General features: G+C 39.7%; 1 protein-coding gene across 4 annotated transcripts in view; it reads left to right on the plus strand.

Annotated features, from left to right (window-relative positions):
* The window catches only part of DIP2B (DIP2 acetate--CoA ligase B (putative)), a 224,407-nt gene that overhangs the window by 171,384 nt on the left and 35,750 nt on the right, over window positions 1-17,273 (plus strand). For all 4 annotated transcript variants that reach the window (XM_060657640.3, XM_060657642.3, XM_060657641.3 and 1 more), the window contains 9 exons: window positions 1,824-1,926; window positions 3,073-3,137; window positions 5,175-5,268; window positions 5,757-5,876; window positions 7,537-7,651; window positions 8,724-8,863; window positions 9,524-9,660; window positions 12,907-12,987; window positions 16,146-16,273. In XM_060657640.3, coding sequence (XP_060513623.2) covers window positions 1,824-1,926; window positions 3,073-3,137; window positions 5,175-5,268; window positions 5,757-5,876; window positions 7,537-7,651; window positions 8,724-8,863; window positions 9,524-9,660; window positions 12,907-12,987; window positions 16,146-16,273 — 983 coding nt within the window. The remainder of the gene's footprint in view (window positions 1-1,823; window positions 1,927-3,072; window positions 3,138-5,174; window positions 5,269-5,756; window positions 5,877-7,536; window positions 7,652-8,723; window positions 8,864-9,523; window positions 9,661-12,906; window positions 12,988-16,145; window positions 16,274-17,273) is intronic.

A 17,273-nucleotide genomic window follows, 5' to 3' on the forward strand; every position in this document is an offset into this window, starting at 1 on the left:
CATCCCGCTTGAGACATCTTAGTAAGTGCTTACCAAGTGTTTGCTAAGTTTTAAATGATAAACCAATCAATAAATTTAAAAAGTTTGAGGGAAAAAAATCCACTCAGCCTTGAGCCCCGTGGTGATAACTAGCTATAAAAGGGAAGAGAGTGGGCAGTAGCTTTGAGGCGTGATGTGTTAATGTTGGAGAGGAGGAGGATTGCTTTGAAAGATGGAAGAGATTGGAGTATGTTTAGATGACAGACAAGTAAACAGGCGATTAAAATACCAAATGTAGCCATCATCCCTCAGTCCACATCATGTCTCATTGAGGACATAGTTCATCACTCCATCCTCCTTAACACTGCTCACTGGCTTCCCTGACTGCTCCCTCAGTTCTCCTGCCTCACTGACCACTCCTTTTCAGACTTCTTTATCAGTTTGTCCTAAAAAATGAAGGGTGCTTCATTGTGTGGCCCCTGCTTAACTCTCTGGCTTCACCTAGAACGACTACCCTCCACATCTAGACTTTGGCTATTCTGAATTAACTTGCAGTTTTCACTTAGGACCCTCTTATGACCCACAGGACATTGCTAGTGAGTTTAAAGTACGCTATGAGTCATAGGGAGCTATTAAAGGGTTGTCACAAGAGTTTGATAAGAATAAATATGTTATTTAAAGATGTATCCGGTTTGATTAGATTAATAAGGTAAACAGAGAGTCCACGTTTTACAGTTATCCAGGTACGCCCAAGCTCATGGTGATAGGGATAGAGAAGAGTGGGTGGAATTGAGAGATAGGAAGGAAGGAAGGAAAAGAGACAGGATTTAGGGACAGACTCTAGAGAGGGAGGAGGCAAGAAAGACTCTCAGGTTTCTGACTTGAGCAACGGGTAGATGGTGGCACCCTTTACCAAGATAGAAAATACAGCAAGAAGAGTTCATGGGCATGGGGTGGGGATGAAGAATACAGTGGTGGATACATGGGGTTTTATAGGACTATGGGTCATTCAAGGAGAACAATTGACTCTACGAGTCTAAATGTCTGGAAGGAGGGCTGGGTCAGAGGTTGAGAACTGGAAGCCATCAGGCGCATGTGGTATCCCGATGGAAGAAAGTAAAAAGAGAAAGAAGAACAGAACTTTCAGGAAATGCCAACATTTAAGGGATGGGCAGAAGAATGGAAGGGGGAGAGAGATGGAGAGATTATGAATAGGAGAGAGGAATATCACAAAAGCTAAGGAAGAAGACAGTGTCAAGGAAGGAGGTGTTACATGTTACAGAAAGGTCGGATAAAATAAAGTATGTCTTGTGTCCTTTTGATTTAACAATCAGAAGTCGCTGATCTTGGTAAAAAGCGACTTGGATGGAACATTGAGGAAAAAGCAAAATGAGAGTTGATTGATTTATAGGAGTGAGTAGGCCATCTCTAGGTGTTCCCCTCCCAACCTAGGAGCTTCTGACAGACAGGAACCACACCTTACCCACCTATAACTCTGCGGTGCCCTGCTTGCCATGTTTTTGATACGGTGCTTCCATTAATGCAGCTCAAGTCACTTGTTTGTTTAGCTTCTTTAACAGCCACTTGACACTGATGACTAATTAAACTTGTAAGAATTTTTCACACATCCTTTCTTGAGTTTTGTCACTTGTCAATGCTATCTTTGCGTGATTAGAGTTTGGGGCCTTACCGTATAGTCTTAAATATTCATATGAAACATATTAAATGTAGCCCATTACCATGGCTTATCTGGGTTTCATTTTGGAATTCTAGTTTGTCATTTGAAATAACCCATTTTATTGTGTTTCTTATGCTTTTGTTTTTTGTGATTTTTTTTTTCCTAGTATAAAACAAGCAAAGAAGGGAGTGTGATGGGAGTTACCGTGTCCCGCCTTGCGATGTTGTCTCACTGCCAAGCTCTGTCCCAGGCCTGCAATTATTCTGAAGGTCAGACTTCATCTTGTGACTGCCCTCATTGTGAGCTTCAGATATATGTGACTGTGAGCAGAGTGCTCAAAGATTGGATTCCAGTTAATGACCAAACTCAGAGTGAAGTGCTCTAAGACACATTCTTGGCTTGCTTTTGCTTTTCTTTTTCACAAATATGCGGTAATTTAAAGGAACTAAAATGCTGGGCAAACCAAATATGTAAAGCATGATTTCTAGAGTGCAGAAATAGGAAACAAATTAAAACCATGTGTTTATTAGCTGCAGAATGTTACATATCTCCATCTCCCTGTGTTTATAGAGCTGACACCAGTTGTACATTTGGAGTTAAAGAAATCCAGCTACCAAAGAGCACAAATTAAAACACAAAAATGTATTCTGTATTGTGAAAGTTTAGATGTGTTGATATAGTATAGTGACTCTTTGCCTTAGAATGTTCTTTGCAATATTAAATTTTTTAGTACTTTATTTTCCTTTCATAAAATGAAGCAAGTTATACATGTTCATTATAGAACAGCATTCTTGTCTGGTAAAATGCATATATATAATGGAAGCAATCAAAAGCCAAAAAAATGGAGATTGATTAAATTATAATATGCTCAAGTAGTGGGTTATACCCTGAGGCATTAAGACTCCTGATCTTGAATATTAAAGATCTAAGGAAATTATTTCAATATATCATTAAGTGGAAACAAATTAGATACAGTGCAGTATGCCCGTTTTGTTATGGTAGATATCTGTCTAGATATAAGGATGCTTAGAAGTATGTGTAGATCTATATAAATATATAGATATAGATATACACCAACTTTTTTTACTTCCTCTAGAAAGTATAATTTTTTACATGTGTTTCTGAAACATGCAGAGTTTCTAAAATAAGCATGTGTTCCTTGTATAATTAGGAAAAAAATATTGCCTCTTGGAAGACAGTGCCTATGTCATAATAAGTTTCAGACTCCTTATCTCTTCTGTGACCTTGTTCCCCTGTGATCGGTCCCCTAGCCAGTTTGAGGGGACCCTCAAGTAATCAGAAGCTTTTAGTGATTTCTTCAGAAGTATAAAATCAGTTGTTTAATAGAGACAAATGAAACACATCTGCTGCTTAACACTGAAGATGATTTCCTTTTTCCTATTTTTTAATCTTAGGGGAGACAGTGGTAAATGTTTTAGACTTTAAGAAGGATGCCGGGCTATGGCATGGCATGTTTGCGGTAAGCTCCTCAGAATTATGGCCTTTAGTGTAAATTGTGCTTATAATTCAGGTCGGTATGTAAGCTGTGTAACCAGAGCATCTCCCAGTGGTTATTTGAAATGTAAGCCCCCCAAAAATCAATAATATTTTCCAGAAGAATTTTGTAATACAGATGGTAACTTTTTTAAAGGAGAATGTAATTCTGTTGTTTCTTCAGTGTGTGGTTGGACATACTCTTCACATAACTGTGTAGGAGAACTTAGGATCAAAAATTTTTTAAACATCTGCTATGACGGCTCAAAACTATTATAGTACCACTTTTCTACAAATGACTATATATGTATGATTAAAGTACATTTGAGATTTACTTCTTCTCTTTTCTGAAGAAAGGATTTACATGAATGTATTTAGATCCTGGTAACTGTGCTTAATGACATTTAACTTTTCCATTGGGCAAACTGTATTGAATGACTCCAAGCAACAATTAAAGAGTAAAGTAACAAGGTAGATCAGCTCCTTTCCACAATAGAGGAACAGGTAACATGCTGTGGGAGTTAGAGAAAGGTGAGTCCCTCCCACCTCCAGCATCAGGCCATTTTTATAGAAGAGCGACAATTGAGTTGGACTTTGAAAAATGGGCAAGATTTAGCCATATGGAGATATCTTGTGGGTGGAGGTAAGGAGGGGACATTTCAATGGGAAAAACTACCGTATATAGCGTGCTGATTTGGAGGGAAGAGAGACAAAGGGTCCAAAAGTTGAAGAGGACCTTCAAGAGATTGTCTCTTCCAACTTCCTTGCGTATTGCAGGAATCTGAGAAAGAGTAGCAAATGAAGCCTAGGGGAAGAGGAGGAGGATCCCTTTTCACCCAGGACACACTTCAAAGTAGTAAGAGCCTGTTCCTTCAGTGTACATAATTTCTAGCTCATTTCTGAAGCCCTTTTGATTGGTTAAAACACCCTTTTGAGGGGTTAGAGGGAATTTTCTACCTGTGATACAAAGAGCAAGATGGGGACGTGTAGAAGAACTAGTATTAACACCATTTTGTCCTTGAAAATCCAAAAATTTGTCACCATAGCTAGAAACGTGGGGGAAGGAGGTAAAAGAGGTTTACAGTGGTGTCTTGTATTTTGGGGGGCCACTTAGGTGATGATCAGAATGGCCAATCTAAATACCAAGACTTAATTACTCTGTGGGCTGGATCTCTTTGGGAACCGGGGTCCTGTGTATATTTGGTTTGGGGGGCAGGAGAGACACCAAATTCCATGACTCGCTCAGCTCACTCAGCTTTATCTACCCAAACACTTAAGAAGTCTGAGCAGATCCTCCTGTAAGAATCAGGGAAACGCTGATTTCTTGCTTTGTAATAGCCAGCTCTTTGTGGGATGTAGTGAGCATGTGCATGATGAAAGTGCTTAGCGGGTTGGAGGGCAGTTTGGCAGTATCTGGTGACTTTTAAAAGCACATATCCTATGACCCAGCAGTACTACTTTCTGTATCTACCGTAGACAGACACTTGCACACATGTGCAGGGAAGTGAGTATAAATATGTTCCTTGAGAAACACTGTTTGTAGTAGCAAACGTTATAAATGATAGAGAAATACCTAAATAAATTGTGCTATAGTCATACTGTGGAATAGTATGCAGCAGCTCAAGAAGTATTATGTAGATCTCTTATACTTGTGTGCACAGATTTAGCTCTAAAACATTTTAAGTGAAAAAAAAGCAGGCTGCCAATCTATGTATGATATGATGCCTTTTAATGTTAAAAATACTTTTATCTTCCTTTGGGGACAAATATATATGAGTTATACAGCAAAAGGGCCCGGAGGATACATGCCAGTTTCATAACCGGTAATCTCTGAGGAGGAGAGGAACGAACCAGGTTTAAGGGTAGATAGCAGATAAGACTTCAGCCTTAGAGTTAATATTTCAGATTTCTTTCAAAGAGCATATGTTACTTCTGTGCCTAAAACCGTTAATGATAGTTCAGTTTTAAAATGCTGAGTATGTGTTGGGTATTGATTACTTTTTGTCTTTCTTTGCTTTTTCAGAATGTAATGAACAAGATGCATACAATTAGTGTACCCTACTCTGTTATGAAGACTTGCCCGCTCTCTTGGGTCCAGAGAGTACATGCCCACAAAGGTAGTTGCACACAACATCTGAGCTTTAATTATGTGACTGTTTGAACTGAGATTTCAGGGATTTTCAAATTGCTCTTCTGGAGACGTAATTCTGTGCCTTGGTGGCTTGACGGGTCTTAGAGTTCAATCACTATCAAATTAGGTATGTTGTCTGTTTCATCTCACTTGATGTCCTTTCTTATGAGCCGAGATGAATTTGCTTGAATCTGAACCCTGAATTAGATTCATTGGGTGCTTCAGTGTTCAAAGCTTCCTTGGCCGAGCTATGTGGCCTGCCTGCAGGTCACAGTAAGCAAAACAATTGTGCGTCCGTGTCAGTTGCTACTGCTTCAGAGCACCTGGCACAATTTCTTTGAAGCCTTTTTTATTTTCTCTAACTGAAAATCATGATCCCTAAAATAAGTAAAAATGGTTTTATTATAGTGTATTAAATGCACACCAATTTTAGCATGTATGTGTGTGTTAACTTTATCCGTTTTGAATTTATAGCCAAAGTAGCTTTAGTAAAATGTCGAGACTTGCATTGGGCTATGATGGCACATCGGGACCAAAGAGATGTCAGCTTGAGTTCCCTCCGGATGTTAATTGTAACTGACGGAGCTAATCCCTGTGAGTATTTCTAGAGTGTGGGTGTGGGAATAGCCTTTCCTTTGGTAGGTTGAGGTTTTTCCCCCTTTCCGTAAGCATTTTTTTACATCTGTATTGAAATGTAATTCACATACCATAAAACTCGTCCATTTAAAGTGTGTGGTTCAGAGGCTCCTGGGTGGCGCGGTCTTTTAAGCATCCAACTTCAGCTCAGGTCACGATCTCACAGTTTGTGAGTTCCAGCCCCAATTCGGGCTCTGTGCTGTAAGCACAGAGCCTGCTTGGGATCCTCTGTCTCCCTGTCTTTCTGCCCCTCCCCGACTCGTGCTCTCACTTGCTCACTCTCTCTCTGTCAAAAAAACATTTAGTAAATGAAGAAATGTATAAAGAAATAAGTGTGCTGTTCAGTGGTTTCAGGATATGCACAGTTATACAACTGTCACCATGAACTAAGTTTAGAACATCATTTCCTCCCCCCATTAAAACAAAACAAAACAAGACAAAACAAAACAAAACAAAAACATAACCATTGGTAGTCACTCCTTATTTCTCCCTCTCTGTTCCCTAGCCCTAGGCAACTGTTCATCTACTTTCTTTGTCTACAAACTTCCCTACCCTGGACATTTCATCTAAATGCAACACTGTATGTGGCCTTTTGTGATTGGCTTCTTTCACTTAGTATGTTTTCAGGATTCCTCCATGTAGCATGTGTTCATACTTAATTCCTTTTCGTTGCCATATAATACTCCATTGAATAGACATACCACATTTTATAAGCTTTCAGAAATACCCCTTCTTGCTCACTCATTTATATCCTTTTTCTATCATGTGACTATAAGGAGTGATAAGAAGTTGACTTGATGTAACCCAAGTGTCTGGACTTTATATAAATTCCCCCTATGAACAAATCAAAGGACTTGGGGAAAGCTTTTGGAAATCTTACCATGTTACCGGCTTTTCCCTCCAAGTACGAACACCTGAGCCTCCACACAGTAGAATCAGGTAAAGTGTTAGAAACTGTGCTCTCAGGGCGCCTGAGTGGCTCAGTCAGTTAAGCATCTGACTCTTAATTTCGGCTCAGGGCATGATCCCGAGGTTATGGGATTGGGCCCTGCATCAGGCTCTGCACCGAGCATGGAGCCTGCTTAAGATGATTCTCTCTCCCCCTCCGCCCCTTTCCCCTGTTCATTCTCTCTCTCCCTCCCTCCCTCCCTCTCTCTCTCTCTCTCTCTCTCTCTCTCTCTGCCTTTCTCAAATTAAAAAAAAAAAAAAAAAAAAAAAACTGTGCTCTTTGCTGTAAGTGCATTTCTGTCAGTAGTCACAATGGTATAAACACAGATGTGGGGTTGACCTTACTTAGAAACAAATCTGAGAATATCGCATAGAAGAGAATGGCTGCAGTACATCTCTGCTATTGATTGCACAGTTTGGTAGGAGCAGCCCTATTCCAAGTTGTGACTTTAAAGTGTCAGTGACCTTTTATGGGCTGACTGAGCATTTATTTGTCCTTGAAATGTATCCACCATCTCACAGGCACAATAAAATATCTGTATGGAATTAAGGAGGTACAGTGAGAGTTCTCATGAAAAGCAAATGTGTTGGCTCTCCACTCTTTACCAATTTTCTACAGTAATGAAAATCACAATTTTAGCTTTCATGTTGATTTGTTCCAACTCCTTAGGGTCTGTGTCATCCTGTGATGCCTTCCTGAGTCTATTCCAAAGCCATGGACTGAAACCTGAGGCCATCTGTCCATGTGCTACTTCTGCTGAAGCCATGACTGTCGCAATCCGCAGGTATTGTGCAGAATGTCAGTGTTCTTGATGTATGTTACAACTTTAATCAGATGTGTGCTATTTACTGGGCGATGACAAGAGGTGCTAACTAATTTTCTGCTTCATCAGCCTAAAAGTGAAAATGACTTTGTAAAGCAGTTGGAAGCATCTCATTTATTTTTCCCACTCTTGCCATAAGGGTAACTGGTAAACTGAAAATATACTTTAATTCTTCTCTCATAGTTGTGAACGAGTTCTTTTTCTGCATTGTTTTGCTCTTCAGACTCCTTAGTTAGCATCTTAGACGAGAAATAAGCTGTCCTTGTGGCGCCTGGGTGGTTCAGTCAGTTCAGTTAAGCATGTGACTCTTGATCTCGGCTCAGATCATGATCTCACAGTTCATGAGTTCAAGCCCCACGTCAGCCTCTGTACTGACAGCATGGTGTCTGCTTGGGATTCTGTCTCCACCATTCTATCTGCTTCTCCCTTCTTCCCTCTCTCTTTTTCTGTCTCTCTCTCTCTCTCTCTCTCTCTCAAAATATATAAATTATCTAAAAAAAAAAAAACCCCACAAAATAGGCTGCCCTTGGTTACAGCTTAAGTGTGGAAAGTACACACAAGCCAATATATTCTTAATAATAGATTGAGGGGCGCCTGGGTGGCGCAGTCGGTTAAGCGTCCGACTTCAGCCAGGTCACGATCTCGCGGTCCGTGAGTTCGAGCCCCGCGTCAGGCTCTGGGCTGATGGCTCGGAGCCTGGAGCTTGCTTCCGATTCTGTGTCTCCCTCTCTCTCTGCCCCTCCCCCGTTCATGCTCTGTCTCTCTCTGTCCCAAAGATGGATAAGGAACGTTGAAAAAAAAATTTAAAAAAAAAAAAAATAAAAAATAATAGATTGAAATTTACTTTTTCCACCTGAATGAATGTGGACCATGCTTTATACATGTGAATTTGATTAATTTAACATGTTTTTGGCAGAGAAAATGAGGATTTTGTGTGTGTGTTGTGGTCAGAGGAAATTTGCTTTTATATGTACATACTTTTACATTAATATCATTTAATTTGCCAAATTTGACGAGTTTATTTTGTTTTCAGGCCTGGAGTTCCAGGGGCCCCTTTGCCAGGAAGAGCTATTCTCTCAATGAATGGATTGAGCTATGGAGTAATACGGGTCAATACTGAAGATAAAAATTCAGCACTGACGGTCCAGGACGTGGGCCACGTAATGCCTGGTGGTGAGTTCTTAGGAGCACCATTTGGTTTTTCAAAAAGATTTGTCATTAGAGATAGTAGAACCTGATAAAAATGAGATCCACAACCAGGAATAAAAAATTTAGTTCTTAGTCTCTTAACTTCTCAAAGCCTCTCTAACAGTTCAGTGATTCTAATTATACTTCCTTTACAGCAGTATTTGTATGATTTCATTATGAATGATTCCATTACAGTTGTTCATATGGAAAGCTTAAGTACTGAATTGCACTAAAGTTGTCTGGTTTTCACCATAATTGCCAAGACATTGGGACCGGCAGAAAGTTAGAGCTCAGTGCTCCCGTGAGTGTTTGAGTTTGATTTGCCCAAGGGTAAATTAATTTCACCTGTTTCTTTGGACACTGTAGTCACTTTTAACATGTTACTGTCTTGGAAAGCGGTGGTCTGCATCTGTCATAGTTTTATTTGCTGGATTTTAAAAATAACTTGTTTATCATCGGGACTAAAAGATGGGAATTCAGATACACCTATGTAGTATCAGGTCTATTTTTGACATTCTTGTTTGGCATTCTTACTTAATTCCGTTCAGTCGATGCAAAACTTTCCCGGGCTCAGAAGGATGAGGCTGTTATTTTACAAAGGTTTTCCAGAATCTCTGTCTCTTAACTGTATTTTCTGCACCCTAGGAATGATGTGCATTGTGAGACCCGATGGACCTCCCCAACTCTGCAAAACAGATGAAATTGGAGAAATCTGTGTCAGCTCTAGAACAGGAGGCATGATGTACTTTGGGCTTGCTGGTGTGACAAAAAATACATTTGAGGTACATGATATTAAATTTGGGAACTTATCTAGTGAGGTCAGGGTGTCACTAGGTCAAATGACCTGGCCGATGGGAAACAGTACAATATAGCAGCTGAGAAAGTGTATTCCGGAGCTAGGCTGCCTCAGTTCAAATCCTAAGTCCGCCACTTACTCGCTGACCTTGGAGGAGTTGCTTAACCTCTCTGTGCCTTAATTTCCTTATCTTTAAAATGTGAGGGGGGGCGCCTGGGTGGCTCAGTCGGTTAAGCGGCCGACTTCGGCCCAGGTCATGATCTCGCGGTCCGTGAGTTCGAGCCCCGCGTCGGGCTCTGTGCTGACAGCTCAGAGCCTCGAGCCTGTTTCGGATTCTGTGTCTCCCTCTCTCTGACCCTCCCCCGTTCATGCTTTGTCTCTCTCTGTCTCAAAAATAAATAAACGCTAAAAAAAAAAAAAAAAAAATTTAAAATGTGAGGAACCATAGTACATACCTCATAGCATTGTTGTGAGGACTAAATGAGTTAATGTTTGTTTGTTTTTAACATTCATTTATTATTGAGACACAGAGAGAGACAGAGCATGAGCATGGGAGGGGCAGAGAAAGGGGAGACACAGAATCGGAAGCAGGCTCCAGGCTCCAAACTGTCAGCACAGAGCCCAACACGGGGCTCGAACTCGGAAACCGCGAGATCATGACCCGAGCTGAAGTCGGATGCTTAACCGACTGAGCCACCCAGGCACCCCAACGAGTTAATGTTTGTAAAGTGCTTAGAACACCCCTGGTGCACAAGAATTACTGTTTATCTGTTACATAAATGAAGAGTAAAAGGCCTCATAAAAGTTCACTCTGGTGAGTATGCCATACTTTGAGTTTCATAAGCCCCAAAATTTAATTTTAAGAGTACAGTGACAGCAGATCCATCTCTCCAGAGTAGACTCAAGTTAGCTGAGCCTATGAGGACTGATGCCAACCAGAACACCAAGTTACTGATGAAAAACTGTCCTGTCACAGGGGCAGGTTGCTCCCATTATTCAGTCTTTCATTCAACACATGTTTACTGAGCACCTTCTGTGTGTCCCAGCAGTATTCTAGATGCTTGGTACCTCAGGAAAACAAACGGAGCTCCTCAAATAACTCATGTTCTAGTGAAACCAGCACATTGTTTTCCTGCGGACAGTTCTGAGTGTAAAGACTAACAGTAATGAAAGTTTGCCTAGTGAGGCTGGAAATCAGAACAGGCATAAGGAATTATCTGTATTTCCTAATTGGGAGTAACCTGCCACAGGGTAGCTTTTAGGGAACAGAAAAGTCCATCTTATGGGCCATGATATTATGACCAACTGCCAATTTTCAGTTCTTTGAGCTTCCTTTTTCAATACTTGACTCTCAGTCTCAGTATGGCAGGGCATATCTATCTACCATACCATTATTGGCACATACCATTACATAATTATGTTGTAATAGACCTGACAGGAGAGTATTACCTATATGAATAGTGTGGTAACTGGAAAAGGTGAAGAGCTCCTGGGCTGTCCATCATCTGTTTACACAGCCTAGAATGGTGTAAATTATTAAATGTCTGTCTGTTGTGACCATCCTTGCATCATCAGTAATACTATTACATTCTTGGCCTTCCTTCAGAAGTTGCGATCCACTCACCTCGATAAGAGTGGGCATTGATAAACTCTTAAAGCACGCGTTTCCCGCCAGTAACTTTGCTCTCACAAGTGACTAATTACTTGCGCTGTCTATACATTTCACTAATTTAATTGTCACCATAAAAGAAAAAAAAATCTCACCCTACTCTTCTTCTTTTTAAATGCTTGGACTACATATGTTTCCAATATCTGAATTTTTCGTCATTCCATTTTCCTTACTATAAACAAGATCCTCAAGCAGTGTTTGAAGACACCGATAGTATTTTATTACGTTGCCTTTCTGATAAGAGCAACTGCCTAGCCAAAATTCTCAGATTTTAATATCAAACTGCCAGGTCCATAGTGATGAAGGGATTCTGAAATCTGCAGTATAAATTTAACGATAGGGAAGTAGAATAAAAATCCTAACCAAAAAAGGAGAAAACAATTGCCTTTTGTTTGGTTTTTTGCTTTTTTTTTTTTTTTTTTCCAAATTGAAGTTTCTAGTATTTTTCTTACTGGATTTTCTATTTAAATCTTGAGAGAGTTTTCCAGTGTGGTTAACCTTTCACTAGGACAGAAGACCTAGTAATGACTAGAAAACGAAGAAAAGTGTATCTTTAAAAATAAGCTGCTGGTGAGAAAAACTTCAAAGAGCTCATGCCTTTTGTACAAATACACAGAGATCTGTACAGCAATATTCAGTAAAGCACATTTGTAACAGTAAAATTAGATGGCCTTCCTCACCGGAAAGACGGCTTACATTCTAAAAGTACTAATTCTTGTAGTTTCCTGAGTACCGATTCTGAGCCAAACACTGTGCTTATGCCTGCAAATCTGTTTACGTTCCCTTAATCTTTACCCTAAACCTGTGAGAGGCATTGGGAGCTCTGTTTTATGGCCAAAGACACTGAGGCTTCGAGAAGTCCAGGAACTTACTAGTCAGTGGCAGAGCCAGAAGTTGAGCTTTCATCAGACTCCAAGGGCTGTTCCGTCTTGTCCCCCATGCTATGATATGTTGCAGGACTGTTGAACAAAGGGAGCTAGAGCAACTGTCACCAACTTGCAGAGATATCCCAAATACATATGTTATGTGAAAAATATATAGTATGTGAAAAAAGTAGGTTGTGAAACAGTATATGTAATAGGATTCTTTTTTTTTTTTTAAATAAATTCTTACTACATTAATACATGCGTGTAAAAAAAGTCTGAGAGATATACAGCAGATTGTAAATGTTTCTCTCTTAAAGGGGTGGGGATACTGAAGTCATTATTTATATAATTTTAATTTTTCAGTAAGCGTACATTACTATTATAATTTTTCTAAGACATTTTAAAAATTAAATACAGGGCGCCTGGGTGGCTTATTTGGTTACACATCCAACTTTGGCTCAGGTCATGACTCGTGGATCATGGGTTTCAGCCCCGTGTGGGGCTCTGTGCTGACAGCTCAGAGCCTGGAGTCTGTTTTGGACTCTGTGTCTCCCTCTCTGTCTCTATCCCTCCCCCACTCATTCTCTCTCTCTCTCTCTCTCAAAAAATAAACATTCAAAACAATTTTTTTATAAAATAAAAATCAAATACATATTTTAAGAAAAAGCTAAGATTTTCACTGCTTTCTATCTTTTAGGTAATTCCAGTCAATTCTGTAGGCTCTCCTGTTGGGGACGTGCCCTTCATCCGGTCAGGATTACTGGGGTTTGTAGGGCCGGTAAGTGATGCATTCATGTTTGTTTTAGTGTATCTGATCCAGATATTTAGACTTTACAAGGTTTTCGTCACAGAACAGAACAAATTCAGATTAGTTCAGAAGTGTTAAAGAGTGTTACAGAGTGGTTTCTGTAAGAATGTCATAAACTCACCTAATGTTTATTGCTTTCATTACCCACATTCACTTGACTCCTTTAAGCTGAGATATTTTTTATTTTCAAAAATTCTTTTCATTTAGTCTTGCTACATTTCTTTGATTTGATTTGTATGTTTCACTGAGTTAGAAGAGCGCTAAAAAAAAAAGTTACCTTCAATAGCAAAGGGAATGACACCTGGGAGGCTCATTTGGTTAAGCATCTGACTTTGGCTCAGGTCATGGTCTCACGGTTCACGAACTTGAGCCCCATATTGGGCTCTCCTCTCTCAGCACAGAGCCCACTTCAAATCCTCTGTCTCCCTCTCCCTTTGCCCCTCCCCAGCACGCTCTCTCTCTTAAAAATAAATAAATATTTTTAAAAAAATTTTTAAATAGCAAAGGGAAATCATAATAGTGTGCAAAGCATTTCCATACAAATTATCAGCACTATACCATGTATAATAATAAATTTTTCAAATATTAACAGTTTGTTTTCCAGCAAACGGTATTCACAGGCACTGCGTTCACGGAGACCATTAAGATACAAAATCTGTTCTCAGAGAGTTAACAGTTTTGTGAGCCCACAAAGAAGGCAGAGAGCCAGATTATGAAGGGTTTTGCATGATGTTGTGGGAAGTTTGGGTTGTATTTTGTAAGTAACAGACATTTGTGGTCATAGTTAAACCCATATGTCTCCATGTACCTCTCTTTTACCTCCCTACTCTTTCATCTCCTCTTACCAGCTCAAATTACATAAGAAAAGACCTAATTTTACTTCTTCCCTGCCATTTATGGGGGCAGGGGGGTGAGGGCATGCCACTAAGACGATTGCTATCCTAGAAAGAGAAGTCTATACCTACTGTCTTAACTAATCCTGTCAGCACCAAAAAATTCTCTAAAACCTAGCTCCTTTTAAAGCTTACCTCTCCACGACTAAAGTCCAAGATGGAGCTGCAGGATCCCATCTGCATTCCAGAAAACGGGACAGGGGAAAGAGTGTATCCCACCATCTCTTAAGGAAGATTTCCTGAAGCTACTGAGCAACACGTCATATCTTTTTTTTTCTTCTTTTTTTTTTTCATCCAAATTAGTTAGCATATAGTGCAACAATGATTTCAGGAGTAGATTCCTTAGTGCCCCTTACCCATTTAGCCCATCCCCCCTCCCACAACCCCTCCAGTAACCCTTAGTTTGTTCTCCATTTTTATGAGTCTCTTATGTTTTGTCCCCCTCCCTGTTTTTATATTATTTTTCTTTCCCTTCCCTTGTGTTCATCTGTTTTAGTCCTATCTTTAGTCCTATCTTAAAGTCCTCATATGAGTGAAGTCGTATGATATGTGTCTTTCTCTAATTTCACTTAGCATAATACCCTCTAGTTCCATCCACGTAGTTGCAAATGGCAAGATTTCATTCTTTTTGATTGCCAAGTAATACTCCATTATATATATATACCACATTTCCTCATCCATCGATGGACATTTGGACTCTTTCCATACTTTGGCTATTGTTGATAGTGCTGCTATAAACAAGGGGGTGCATGTGTTCCTTCGAAACAGCACACCTGTACCCCTTGGATAAATGCCTAGTAGTGCAATTGCTGGGTCATAGGGTAGTTCTCTTTTTAATTTTTTGAGAAACCTCCATACTGTTATCCAGAATGGCTACACCGGCTTGCCTTCCCACCAACAATGCAAAAGACATCCTCTTTGTCCACATCCTCGCCAACATCTGTTGTTGCCTGAGTTGTTAATGTTAGCCATTCTGACAGGTGCAACACCTTTTATCTGAACTGGTCTGAACTAGTCCCGTGGCCACACTTAACTGCAAGGGGGCGCTGAAATGCAATCTTTATTTTGGTCACCCATGCCCAGCTAAAAATTCTACTGCAGTGAAAGAAATGGAGAAATGGACAGAGCAGTGTCTGTCTCATTCTCTTTACTTACGTCCACCATAGCACTTTTCAGACTGTGTTGGAAATGGCTGGTTCTTTCCTGTCTTCTCAGATTAGCCTGTGGTTTCTTGAGTCTAGAAGTTCTATCTTACTTACATAACCCAATCAGCATATGGCACTACATTGCGCTCAATAAATCACTAAGTGACATTCACGTCGAGATGACTACTAGATAATTGAATATGTATAAATTGTCCAGGAAATTTAGGACTTGTGTAATGAATGGAAAAGTCAATTTATTGCAAATGGGTCTAGGAGAATTTTTGAGAAGTATTATTTGTACAGTGATGTCTTTAGGGCGTTGACAGCAACATTTCCTGCAGCTACGTTACCTTCTTGGAGAGACTCCTATAGTGTTTCTCAGACCTTTCTTTATTAGCCTGTTTCTAATCTTGCCAGATGGAAACAGCATTACCCTTATAAATCTCCAACAGGTGTTCTCACATTGAGCTGTTTTCATCTCTTCCTAATTCCAGTATTAAATAAGTTAACAATTTTTTTCTTTGCATCCATCTCATGATTAGGTACAAATGAACTAATATGACATAATCATGGCTGAGAAAATAAAATATGCTTGTGTGGAATCCTAGTTGCTTTTTTTTTTTTTTTTTTTTTTAATGTTTATTTATTTTTGAGACGGAGAGAGACAGAGCATGAATGGGGGAGGGTCAGAGAGAGGGAGACACAGAAGGAGAAGCAGGCTCCAGGCTCTGAGCTGTCAGCACAGAACCCGACACGGGGCTCAAACTCACGGACTGTGAGATCATGACCTGAGCCGAAGTCGGACACTTAACCGACTGAGCCACCCAGGCGCCCCAATCCTAGTTGCTTTTTTATAAAATTCCTCCCTAAGAATAAATATAAACAAATTCTTTTCTTATATACTGTAATTTTTGTAAAATGCTATAGATTTCTCCTCTGATCTCTGAGATATGAAACACTTTCTTAGAATCCATAAAATACAGTGTTGTTTTCTTATATTTTTGATGAACTATATTTCAAAGCAGAAAGTAAAATACCTGTTTTGCTATTTAAATAATGGAAATCAAGGTAAATTTGTATTACCTTTCAGGGCAGTTTGGTGTTCGTGGTTGGAAAAATGGATGGGTTACTGATGGTTAGTGGTCGAAGACATAATGCTGATGACATTGTTGCTACTGGATTGGCTGTTGAATCAATAAAGACTGTTTATAGAGGAAGGTGAGTAGTACAAAATTCAGATGTTAGCACTTGCAGTGGAATCTAAATGTATCTTTACAGGGTAATTTGAGTTGTATTCTGTAGAGTAAGTGATTGGGGGTTTTTTTGGTTAAGCATAGCAGGAATTGGGCTTTAAATATTTATCTCAGCATGGCTGGGTTTGGCTGAGATTGAGAGGAATAAGATATAACCATATCCTGTATTTCAGTTTTTAATTATTACTATTTGTTGAATACTGAGGAGAATTCTAAAACATTGAACTTCTTACATTCCATCAATATAGAAGTAGTGCCATTCAGACTATCATCTAAGATAGATGCTACTTTGTAGGAATTTTACATCTGAGAACTGTTTCTCTTATAACTCATCTCTAAATTTTTACATTTTAACACAGAGATTGACATAGTACCTAAGTGCTAATTTCAAATTCCATGGATAAAGTCAACTACAAACCCTCTTTTCTTTGCTTATTAATACAAGGAAAGATATTTGGTACATACTTGAGTAGTTGTTGTCTATCCAATAGTTTATTTACAATCATGGATATGTATCCTTAAAGCATTCCTGGTATCCCTTTAGTTTTTTAAGAAGTAGGAAAAACTAATGAAACCAGTAGAGAACCAGTTCCTAAAACGTGTAGTGTTTATAATAACGTGGCTTCCTCTGAGATGTAAACTCCGTGGGGCACTCGACCTTCTGTCTTTGGTCACCGTTATATCCCCGGCACTCAGCACAACGCCTGGCACACGGTAGGTATTCAATGAATATGTGTGGAAGGAAGGAAGGGAGATGGTCCCGCGTGCTGACACATTCAGCTCTCCGGTGACTTCCCGTTCTTTCATGCATCCTTTCAACAGATATTTATTGGGTGCCAACCGTGTGCCACTATCATGCATGCTCAGAGTGTGGCATGTGGCAGTGAACAAAACAGGCCAGGTTTCTGCCCTTGTGAAGCTCACGTTCTCATTGAAGGAAACCGAGAGTAACTACAAAGTCAGGG

Source organism: Panthera onca, chromosome B4 (assembly GCF_046562875.1).
Source record: "Panthera onca isolate mPanOnc1 chromosome B4, mPanOnc1 haplotype 2, whole genome shotgun sequence".
NCBI lineage: Eukaryota > Metazoa > Chordata > Mammalia > Carnivora > Felidae > Panthera > Panthera onca.